General features: G+C 37.2%; 1 protein-coding gene across 15 annotated transcripts in view; it reads left to right on the top strand.

The window, feature by feature from the left end:
- Positions 1 to 12032, top strand: part of LOC106156698 (sodium channel protein para) — a 55270-nt gene that overhangs the window by 23285 nt on the left and 19953 nt on the right. For 9 of the 15 annotated variants that reach the window (XM_087005848.1, XM_087005843.1, XM_087005849.1 and 6 more), the window contains exons 2-15: positions 40 to 398; positions 906 to 1025; positions 2393 to 2472; positions 2725 to 2853; positions 4449 to 4552; positions 5841 to 6038; positions 6265 to 6343; positions 7173 to 7338; positions 7994 to 8158; positions 9234 to 9419; positions 9840 to 10298; positions 11093 to 11180; positions 11461 to 11511; positions 11765 to 12030. In XM_087005848.1, coding sequence (XP_086861974.1) covers positions 63 to 398; positions 906 to 1025; positions 2393 to 2472; positions 2725 to 2853; positions 4449 to 4552; positions 5841 to 6038; positions 6265 to 6343; positions 7173 to 7338; positions 7994 to 8158; positions 9234 to 9419; positions 9840 to 10298; positions 11093 to 11180; positions 11461 to 11511; positions 11765 to 12030 — 2427 coding nt within the window. In that variant the 5' untranslated portion in view covers positions 40 to 62. Of the gene's footprint in view, positions 1 to 39; positions 399 to 905; positions 1026 to 2392; positions 2473 to 2724; positions 2854 to 4448; positions 4553 to 4700; positions 4846 to 5840; positions 6039 to 6264; positions 6344 to 7172; positions 7339 to 7993; positions 8159 to 9233; positions 9420 to 9839; positions 10299 to 11092; positions 11181 to 11460; positions 11512 to 11764; positions 12031 to 12032 lie in introns of those variants that run through there. The other 6 variants (XM_087005844.1, XM_087005855.1, XM_087005854.1 and 3 more) reach the window with 4 other exon arrangements.

Genomic DNA, 12032 nt, shown 5'->3' with positions numbered 1-12032 from the left:
TGCTGTACATTAATACTAGCTTCTACTTTTTGATTGTAGATCCTGGTTCCTCGATTGATCAGATGACGTATATAGATACTATGGAAGAAGCCGACGATGAACAGCCCCTCTTCCGCATCTTTACACGAGAGTCCCTACGTCGGATCGAGGAGCGAATTGAGGAGGAAGCGCGTGCCAAAAAGGAGGCTGAGGAGCAGGCCAAGCTAGCAGAGGAGGAGGGCACACAGGAAGACAAGAAGGAAGAGAAGAAAGATGCACACGAGGAAGAAGAGGAGGAGGGGCCGAATAAACATTTAGCAGCTGGAGCAAAGCTGCCGCCCCGATTAGGAGATTATTTCCCACCGGAATTTGTTGGAAAACCGCTGGAAGATATCGATGATTTTTACCAAAATCAAAAGGTGTGTATTTTCCGTGGCTTTATGTTACTACATGTACCAAGGGGACGCCATGTTGGGGCCACGTGGTTGGCAGGTAACCTCTGAACGCGGTGTTTCCTGGGGAGGCATTAGAAGAACACTTAAAGCCCAATGTATAATTGACAGATAATATGATTCCTTTTAAATGCACCTTACCCTCAGTAGAAACTGTGATGATGACGAGTAAGGTGCTGATACAACCCAATGTATCTGATCATTTACAATGCAAACATTAATAGGCCTTGTATTACGTTTTGTGTAACGCGATGTAGGCCTAAGTTTGGCTCTCAAATATGCAGACATGGCGTCTGTCTCATCGCAAGTTAGCAGCCATTTGCATAGACGACTCTTGTCAACACGTCTATTTGCCACTTGTATTGATTAGTTGTTCTTTCTATTAAAACTCTCTGATACTGAGAAAAACAGTACATTGCTGCCTTTTTCTAGTCAATTATAAAACTGCAATTAATAACATCTTGTTTGTTTCAGACTTTTGTCGTGATAGGCAAAGACAAGTCAATTTACCGATTTAGTGCAACCAACGGATTTTGGTGCCTCTCCCCCTTCAATCCTTTACGACGAATCATGCTCTACGTTTTAGTCCATCCATATCCTTTTCAAATATCATAAAATATACAGTCTTTAAAAGAATAATATCTTATTTAATCGTTGTACCCTTTTACATGGGATAGTGAATGGAATTTGTTGAATCAAGCAACGTCAACTATATGCTAAAATTGCCTCTGATAATATGTTGAACATGAAGAGTTATTATCTTCGTTCGGCAACAAGAAAAGTCGAACATTAGCTGTTTTATCTGCACTAATCAATGTTAGTTGTCACTTCAAACAAGCGTATCTCCATTTTTGCATCCTTAACGTACTAACGCAACAAAATGACTCGAGACATTTGCTTTAGCCATCGTTTACACCCACGCTCCATCCATTATCAAACACACACACGTAGACACAAAACACACATGATAAAATACTGATACAGCAGAGAGTAGACCTTCTAATTCCCCGATTGTATTTGACGCAGTCTCTCTGTATATACACTGTATAATTACTGTATGAAGGATATATCGATTGCCGAAGTAGCTTGAAGACATACACGAATTCTCCTTCCTAACCTATGGGCCACCATTGAGTGGTGCGTCAGATACGGAAATACCATTTACCGGATTAATATGCACCATGTTTGCTATGCATGGAACTTGTTACATTTGATTAAAGAGAAAACGGAACCAGGGACTTGTGAACGACCCGTTTTGTGAAAAGTGTGAAGACATGCTTTCTAGGACTCGTAGATTACATAGATTAAAGTGAACCAGCAGTTCATTCTGTCACCGCTGTTTGAGGTGTAAAGCTATATGAAGTGATGTCAGACTTAAACGATGAATACAATAACCCAGATTTAGATATTTGGATATTTTGATATGAAAGAGACGAAATTTTTGCTAGTTTGCGAGTGCGTCCTTCTAGTGGTTGCGACGCAATGTTCTTCGCAGTTGTGATTGTGGTTTAATGTTACAGTAATTGAAGCAGTTGTGAAGTTACATTCTATGTATATATTGCACGGTTAACAGTTTAAAAGCATATGATATGCATTAGACTTTATGTGGCAAACCTTTTAAACGTCACGAGAGAAATTCACTCATATCTATCTACATTACGATGATGACTCAAAAAGCTAGAAAGCTAGAACTCCAAAAAATGTTGATGAATTGAGATTCTGTAAACGGGTTTGGATATGACAGATCTTGATGATTAAGGGGAAAATGGCGAAATTCTACAAATTTTACTGAAGCCCATTGCTTGTACAAAATCCCGGGCGTCGGTTTATACAGCAGAGAGAGAGCTAGTGTTGAAGCTTACATTTATCATAATGAGGGGATATGATAATTGCTTGGTGTCAACGCACTTTCCCTTGATGATATTTTAAATTTTGTCATTAAATTCCTTAACTATGACACAGCTTTCAACCTTATTGTCATCATCACCATTTTAGTGAACTGCGTGTTTATGGCAATGACAGAGACTCCCCAGAACTCAGAGTAAGTATTTTCTTGGGTAGGTAAAATTACATTTGTGATTCCTTGGAAACGGCTTGTTTGTGGCAATAACGTAAAAAAAAGAAATCCAAAATCTCAGGCTGCGTGGGTTCCTCTGTGCAAAAAGTTAAAGGTGTGGCATTGTAGGTAAATGTGTGTATGACATCGAAATTCAATGCCGTGTGTGTGCGTGTTATCGCCATTGAGTGTATGTAAGCACGAGTATTTTTTTCACCTTTTTTTTTTGTTCTTCAGATACGTTTTCACGGCCATATACACAATGGAGGCTATAGTGAAGCTTATTAGCAGGGGATTTATACTGGAACCTTTTACGTATTTACGCGACGCCTGGAATTGGTTAGATTTCATGGTCGTGTCGCTAGCGTGAGTAATTTTATGTTAATCTTCAGAAGACTTGACGTTCTGGTCCTCTATTATCTTTCTCTGTAATGTATACATATCTATGAAGTCACTTTTATGACTTTATTTTTGAAAAAACAATAGTCACTTTTTTGTGGCATTGGCCACAAATCCTATTATTAAACTTGTAGATTGTTGTTTGAAAACTTAATATTTCTATATTGACTACATTTTTTACTATTCTGAGTAACTTACTTGTACTTGCATGTTTCTCTTATAACTATATACATTGTGCAATCAGCTATTGCTTTTAAAGTTAGATGTCGCATGGGTGTCAGTATTAAAGTACCGAGCCTGGATTGTATTGGTAACACATTCATTAAACAGCACACGTACTTCTAGACATGCATTTGATGTTCGATGAGACAATTTCTTGGTTCGTCGCATACACTTTCATAGAATTTGCAATCAGAGATCCAATATCATCGATTTAATTCGTTTTACTGCCCGGAATTATCACACAAAATTAAATTCAAACGAGCATGAACCCGATACAAACAAGAACTGCCAAATTTCTTGATTCTAGAAAGCAAGAATCTTAAGAAAAGAAGAAAGCATAATACTTGGAACAATCCAGGCCAGTTTTTCGTCTTCCTACGTCCGCTGTTGATGTTTATATGATCGGTAGGGTGAACCTTTCACGTCATAAGCCGTTAACGTTCCCTCAAGTGTTGCTTTGCACTCTAGGCGCTCCACTTTGCCTTTTCTATAAGCTTTACCTTCCAAACATGGTCCAAGTCTTGCTATCTTGTGTCTATTTTTAGCATATATTTATACTTCAATATTCTGTAATGAGATTGCTTCTATTGTAACAAGATATAAATATTTATATATATATATATACATATTGTCTTCAAATTGTATTTTATCGGTGTCGCCCGACTGTCACTAACATTCTAAGCATTTTAACAGTGTCTGAAAGAATGCATTTCTCTTCCAAACTGTATTTTTTATGCATGAACAGTGAATGTATTAATATTCTTACTTAGTACGATCATAAAATGTCAAAATAATTTTGTAAAATTCCATTCAGTTTTAATTCGTTAGAGATGATCCAATGAAACATGATATGACAAAATTGTACCTTTGTAATTTTGATGTATAACTATTCTACCTTTAAACTTTAAAATAATGTATTTCATCTGCCGACACCTTATCCACCATGCATGCTTTGAAAAAATATTTGATGGTAACCGCCCATCTTTTACGAAGGACATTTTGAAGTAAAGTCGTTTTAGATATAAATCAAAGTGGAGAAACAACCTCTGGTTTAAGCGTATACTGATTTTATTTATTCAGAGCCACTTTTACCGCTTAATTGCTTTCAAAGTGACAAGATATTCGGTGTTGTTATCTCGAATGTCCTCCTCTTTGTAAGGCGTATTCATGCTCGTGTTATGTCACTATGATATGCAGATCTTCATACGATGACCAAGAACAATCGAGTCTTACGAGATGAAAGTTAAGTGTTCTCTTCCCGTTTAACCATTGTGATTTTTTAAAGAAAAAAATACGGGAAAAGGTCTCACATCGAACATCTATACATGCTTGTCTTACAGGTACGCGATGCTGCTGCCAGAAGTGAAAGACAAACTAGGTAACGTGGCGGCCCTACGATCATTCAGAGTGCTAAGGGCACTAAAAACTGTTGCGGTGGTACCAGGTGACTTATCAAAATGTCTTCCTTGGTGGTACAACTTCATATTGCCATTCTGTCTCTTCTCGCATATTTCATAGCGGCTTGACTCTGATCTCGACCTGCTTAACTATTTTCCTGTAGGCAAAAACCACTCTCTATGTTTGCATTTCAGGTATCTTACAGAGTTTATAAGTGCTTTAGGTAGACTAGGGGCACTACGTTCCTTCAGAGTTCTGAGAGCTCTAAAAACAGTCGCAGTTGTTCCAGGTGATTATAACGACTCCTTTTCATCCCATGGGGCGTCAGACAAGATGGCGGTAAATTTTGCGTAGATTCATGGGGCAACATTCTAAGAAGCAGAAAAGTAAACTCAAATTTCACTTTCAAAATGTTAAAATGATGTTAAAACAGCAGAGAACAATGACTATCAAGGTTGTATACATTAAGGTTATGCAAAGTTAGTCGTGCAAGAATGTTGCCCAAGGCCTGAAGTTTAAGGACCGTTTGGTTAACATTAAGATGCACTATTTTTATATTGCTTCAACTTATGCTTCATTCTCCTTGAGATCTTTTATTTAAAATACCAGATTTAACTCTTCTCAAACTCTGTGCGTTTTGAAGTCTTATATCTACTTAATTTTGTATGGGCTTTGTTGCATCTAATCATTCACAAAATTCTCTTTGGATTAACATGTTGTTCAGTCAGAATGGGTTAAAAGCAGTAGAAGCACGGAAGATATAAGGCTAGAAACACGTCTTTGGCTTTGTTGGAGTTCTTGACGGTGTTTTAAATGGCTTCTGTGATTTTAAATTTCTCTTTTCTTTGGTAACTCTGGCGATTATTATACAATTCAATTTTCTAATTTTATATCAATTGATTATATATTAGTTACAAAAATACTAGCGTGTATTACATTGCTATTCATTATTACTGACATGCTTTTATAGAATTGTTGGAAGAAATCATATATAAAATTTTACTTTAATAGTTTACATTTTGTTTAAGTTCAAATGATAAGTTCGATTTGTAGAAATTTTTTAATGATGATTAGGTTAATTTAAAGTTATGAATGTAAGTTTGTATTGTCATTTTCTGTTAATAAAGCTTTTTTTGTTCTGGTCACACTACAGTTTACAAAATAATAAAATATTAGTAGATACCCCCGTTCAAAGATAACGCCAATATTAACACAAACATGTACTTTTTCTTAGCGTATTTATATTAAAAGATTATGTTTTATGTTGAATCAAGGTGATGATTGAATGAGCTTCATGTCTGTCAGTTTATATATCAGATGGTTTGTTTTTGTAGGACTTAAAACAATCGTGGGTGCCTTATTAGAAGCAGTAGTGCGACTGCGTGATGTGATTATTTTAAGTACCTTCGTATTAACGATATTTGCCCTGGTTGGACTACAAGTCTACATGGGGAAATTGCGCCACAAATGCATATTGAGTGGACCAGATGACATGAATGACACGGAGTGGTATGAATGGCATATTAACGAGAGTAAGTTTTATATACTGATCTTTTTTGATAAGGCGTTAATGATATTATGCCGAGCACGATCGAACTAAAAGGGACAGATAAATGTAATAATTGATATTGGGCTGTTCTAGTAGTTTCCTGTCTGGGGGGGGGGGATCTTTTAAGTACATGTGTCATTGGACTACGAACATCTGTCTCGTTGTCATGTTTTAAACATCTGAAAACATTTTATAGCTCTCATTTTCAGGTAACTGGCGTTTGAATGATCCGCAGGACCCAAGTTCAGGCTTTGTGGTCTGTCGAAACAATACGGATATACCGGTTGGGTATGGGCGACATTTTAGATACTTGAAAATAAATAATTAATTAAAATACGATTTGAAATTCAAATGTTGATTTCTGTTAAGAAAGGTGCGGAAATTTGGTACGCGTAAAATACAATAGTACCTCAAACCATACAAAACTACAATCATTTATTCAGTAATATTTTGTAAATTGGTGCGAAATTTATACAAAGGGATGACAAAAGTATTGCACCACGTTGCTTTAAGATGATTTTCAGTGGAATTTGTTGGAGTTTTCATTTTGCATTTTATTGAAATTTGGTCATGTTAGGTGAATTACTTTACTACTAGTTGACAGACTAGTGCTCTACCCTTACGTAAATTAAGTTATCGTGTCAGTATTACTATTTTGTTGGATATTCTCGTGACCGTAAAGTGGCACTAATCTTTTAGGGTTTGTGTTGACCCAGGCTTTAAAGGCATTTTGGATTAGGGTGTTTCTGGTATGCCACTTTATTTTAAATTTCAACCCGCGGTTTTCAGTGGGGTTTGCGTCTAGTGATTGCACGGGCCAGCGTTTATTAACCACAAAACAGTTTCCTTTCACTACCCATCCCATCCTATGTTATCAAGAGCACTATCCGTACAAATGGTGAAGTACTTATGTCACCCCCTTAATATGCCTAATACAATTGTAATATGGTTTTTAAATCTTTTAAGCATATCAATAACATTCTTTCATAATTTTCAGGGGTTTTTGGTCATTACGTATGCCGTGTGTAAGTCCGTTCGTCGTGTAGACAACGAAGAATGGGCGTTCTTCATACCTGAAATAATAAAATGTCCCGACGTTTGTTTGTTTTTTTTTCAGCAACTGTGCATATTTTGAAGAACAAGATGGAAAAAACTACACATGCATGAAAGATTTTGGGGTTTCGCCAAACTACGGATACACTACTTTTGATAATTTCCCTGGGGCGTTGCTGTGTGCTTTCCGACTCATGACGCAGGATTATTGGGAGAATCTATATCAATTGGTAAAATATGAATCTGAATAGATCTGTTTTTGATCTGAAACTTTTTGTTTCACTTTTTTTAAAACACCTGTCGGATAGTGGATCACATAACTGAGCTGTAAAAGCAAATCTTGCTACCCTTTCTGACAGATAAGGATAAGATATAGATAGTGATACGGAAAGAACAGAGGACAATCTCTGATTGGCGAAAAATCTTGAGAAGATGTTACATCTCTTTTGCTTCAATATTGTAAATCGGATGCCTTTTTCAATGTTAGTCCGCAGATTTAGGCAACTGCTAAAACGTCGGGTTCTTTATCTAAATGAAGATTGAAATGAAAAATCGAAACATTTGGATTTATCAGAATTTTGCGTTACATGTATGAACTAGAAGTAGTTTGGAATACAACCATACCGTGTTCAACACCATTTTGTAGGTGTGAACCTTTCGAACGTAGCATGTAGGCCTAAGTTACAGTTTTGTTTTTTTAATCACAGTACTCGTAATGTACATCTAAAATTCTTTTGAGATATATATAATCTCTACACCGGTATCATATTTGCATTTGTATGCATTGGCCTAGTAAACTGTTGATAATTTCATGGAGCTGATTTTTTATATAAATTTGCATTGACTTATCTCATTAATTTAGCAGAATGCGTCTTTTCTTTATAGTCAATCCGTGCAAATGGAGAGGTCCACATGGTGTTTTTTCTGCTCTGTATCCTGTTTGGTTCTTTTTACCTGACAAATTTAATCTTGGCCATTGTTGCTATGGCCTATGAAGAACAACAGATGCGGGATAAGGCAGACGCAGAAGATGAAGCAGAAGCAAAAGAGGTTCGTATGTAATTTTTTTTTCAGGCGTGAGAGTTTTTTCCTCTTGAGCCCGGTATTTCCGCCATAATAAATGAGAAGAATATCCTGGGAAATTGATAAAATGCGCAGAATCTCTGTATCCTGGGACATAGGCTTCAATTTACTACAGTTATTGACTAAATAAATAGCGATTTTTCCTGGCAGTCACTGGCTTTATGATGTAAGACGGAAGGGGGCGTTGGTAAATTATTTCACGTTCACAACTGTTATCTTTAAAAATGGAAGATACACAAACTATAATTACCATAAAACTCCACGTTAATTTATCTGTACGATCACTGAGAGCAAAATGGACCGCCTTGCAAAGTGTTGACAGCACCTGTCCTAGAAGTCTTTTGTTGAAGAAATTTAGAGAATCCTCCGACGCAGAGTACAGAGATTAGATTGTGATCAGTTTTAACTTTTATCTTTATATTGAAAAAGACCAAAATTTGAAGTCATCCACCTGAAAAATACAAGTATATGTCTGCACTAGATATATTTTCCTAGACTGCTTATTCGCCCTCTTCCGAACTAGTAGTACAAGCACGAATGCCTTCACGGGAATGGAAATCATCCGAGATCAGTAGCCCAAAGCGAGGCTAAATTGACACTTCGTTATGCCATACGAGAGTAGAAAACGTGCAAGAATCCGCGTGGATGGGGGAGTTCATCGATAAGGCTAAAACCCTTTGTGTGTCCGGAATGTCTTCTTAGAAAGCAAGACAAAAGTGATGGATTCGTATTGTTATGCAATTTTACAGAACGTAAGATAAAACAACCAGAAAAAATCCACGAATGAATTTGTCAGCTTCTATTCTCTCGCTGATTTATCACTATTTCTGAGCCCACAATCATCCAAGTTACGTTAAAATCTTGCTTAATTTCACCTAAGACGCGAGAGTTTGGACTAGCTTTGATGATTCCCATTCACTGAAACTCACAACAAAAATCGAACACAATAGGGCGATATCTTTTTTTACAGAAGACACGATTCTCTGTCAAAATATCAACTACAGTATTCATCAACACAACTTTTATATATTTCTCGCTTTAGGAGGAAAAAGAGCGTCGTGAGGCCTTGATGTCATTGTCCGAGAAAGTTCCGTCTGACCTGTCTATTGCCCACCAAGATCTATTCGACGACAAGGACAAACCAGAAAGACTGAGCATCAAATCAGACATCATGATAGGGCATGACAAACTCCGCCGATTAAGTGTACCAAACCCTGGTGTTAAGAGAGTAAGTAAAGTTTACACCCCAAAAACTGCGTTATAAGTCAGGAAAGTCTCCGCTGGTCGAGATCTCGCGAGGTCAACAATTTTATTCAGTTTTAATAGAATCGCAGTAGTAGTGTTTACACCATTTAACATATATTTTGATATGATTTACAACGAAATTGACAAAATAGGCAATGGAACATTTTCAAATATTATTTGACATGTTAAAAAAATCTTTCCAAATTTGATCTAGGTCCTGCTGTACGAACACAATAAAAGTTCGCTTTTACAAGCTCCTTTCTTATGAACAGACGCCCCTTTATAGTGTTGGCCACATTCCCGTATATGTGGCCTGTCTGCCATTACGTGTTACATACGCCTCATATCTAAATGCAAATCTTAAAATTGTGCTCTAATGAACAACAAACGTTTTCTATTTCAGGCGAGTCTAAGTCTTCCCGGCTCCCCAATTTTTCGCAAAGGATGCAAGCCCAATCAGTTCAGTTGGAAGAAAAAGAAAATCCCACCGGAAGATATTCATGCTGCCGACCGCCAACCCCTCGTTCTAAAAAATTTGGAAAATTTGAACTTGCCATTCGCAGACGATTCTGCTGCTGTTACGCCATCTAGCGAAGATCTATGCAATATTCCAATGATTCCTAATGGTCAGAGAAAAGCCTCCATGGCGCATTTGCATCCCGAAGGCAGCATTAAACCATACCATGGATCGCGTCGCGGTAGTCGAGTGTCCCACTATAGCAAAGCCTCGATCCGTTCCCGCCACAGCAGAGCCGGCAGCAGACGCTCACTACGATACCGCTCAAGAAGGGAGAAAGGCGAACCAACAGACGAGAAGATGTATAAAGGCCAGCAGCATCTTATGCCTGAGGTGATTCATGATGTACGTCTGCACTGTGTAGTATGTATGCACGGACCTGCTTTTGAAAACGAAGAAAAAACTGGCCCCGCCCACCCCACCCTTGGCTAATTGAAATCCTAGGTCGGCCTACACCTGAACTCGTGCTGAATTGCAACGTGCATGCTGCATGTCAATGTTAACCACCCCCCTCGAACCCGCCCACACACCCTATAATATGCTGGGTTCACCACTATTACTACTAAAGTAAATGAAAATCGATTCCTTATATTTGTCACCAATAGAGACCATTAAACAAATCTAAATCAATGTATGTATCTCAAAGAACCACCTCAGAGACTAACATAAAGAAGCATTTGGCAACAAATTTAACAACAAAACATCAATGATATCGGTCAAGTTGCAAACTGGCGACAGCTCTCATTACCGTTTAAGTTAGACATTCAACAGTAGAAAGGTTATAGCTAAGATTACGATACAATGACAAATTCTGAGTTTTGGAAATATTTTAAACGATCAAGACTGAACTTGGCGGAGTCAATATTAAATAGAAAAAGTTTCACAATTTTACTGTTCGAAGTTAGATCATGAAATTACTATTATCATTATTTTAAGATTCATGTATTAATTTCATATAAATGGTGAATACAGTACATTCCATCATCTTTAATGGAAGTATGTTTCATTGTGTTTTTGTTAGGATATGAGTCCTGCTTGATGATTTTTTAAATCCATTTTGATACATACCAGGTCAATCAAAAATCTTCAATTGGTAACTGATGTAAGTGTAAACTTGATATTTAAAATAACTCTTTAAGGGAACCAGCGAAAGGGATGATGGAGCCCTAAAACCAATTGACGTTGCCAAATCGCGCACACCAAGTCCAACAACAGTAGATCTAAAAGGTAAGAACATCCTCAAAGTTACAATTTCAGATTCAAGGGACAGCTGCACTTTCACTCCATCGTTTAAAATATTTTTGTTATCGTTACTTTGAGTGCAGAACACAGATAATACATTATCTCGCTGAAAAGAAGATGCGCGTGTTTGTTCAACAATAATCCCAAGCATTAATGGTGGAATATTCACACTCAGATTAAAACGCTTAAGCAGAGTCTGAACCAAAAGTTATAATGGCAATCAGAATACTAGTGTAACACCTCTCTTTTTTGTCTTCTTTTTTAGACGTGATGGTATTAAAAGACCTCATTGACCAAACATCAAGGCGCAGTGCATGTAAGTAAATGTGTAGTTTTTAAATAAATAGAATAAAAAACATGTTATCCTTTCCTGCATTCCGTATTACATCAGTAAATTTCGATGTAGTTCTCATCGATTCTAATTTTTAAAAGCCATTACTTTATTTCCTAAATACCACGCTCTACATAAGTAATTTACGCCTTGCGCCACTGTTTTGGCGCCCGTTTTATTTCTTGCATTACATTTGTGTTAACCACGACTAAATCGTATGCGACTTGTGATATTTCAGCTGTTTTCACAACAAGAACGGGGACATTTTACGAGGAAGAACTGGACAGGAAAACAATGATAAAGAACAAACTCAACCAAATCTTTTGCAGTTGGACGTGCTGTCCATGTTGGCTGACAATGCAGCGTTACGTTTACTTGTTTGTTACGGACGCTTTCATGGAACTGTTCATTACCATTTGTATTCTTGTTAACACCGCGTTCATGGCCATGGATCATCATGACAAATCTCCAGAGATGACCTTCACATTGAAAGTGGGGAACTATGT

The sequence above is a fragment of the Lingula anatina genome, chromosome 2 (genome assembly GCF_051362555.1).
Source record: "Lingula anatina isolate TDL-2025a chromosome 2, LinAna3.0, whole genome shotgun sequence".
Taxonomy (NCBI): Eukaryota; Metazoa; Brachiopoda; class Lingulata; order Lingulida; family Lingulidae; genus Lingula; species Lingula anatina.
The sequence above is the reverse complement of the archived record's forward strand: the minus strand, read 5'-3'. Positions and strand labels throughout refer to the sequence as shown.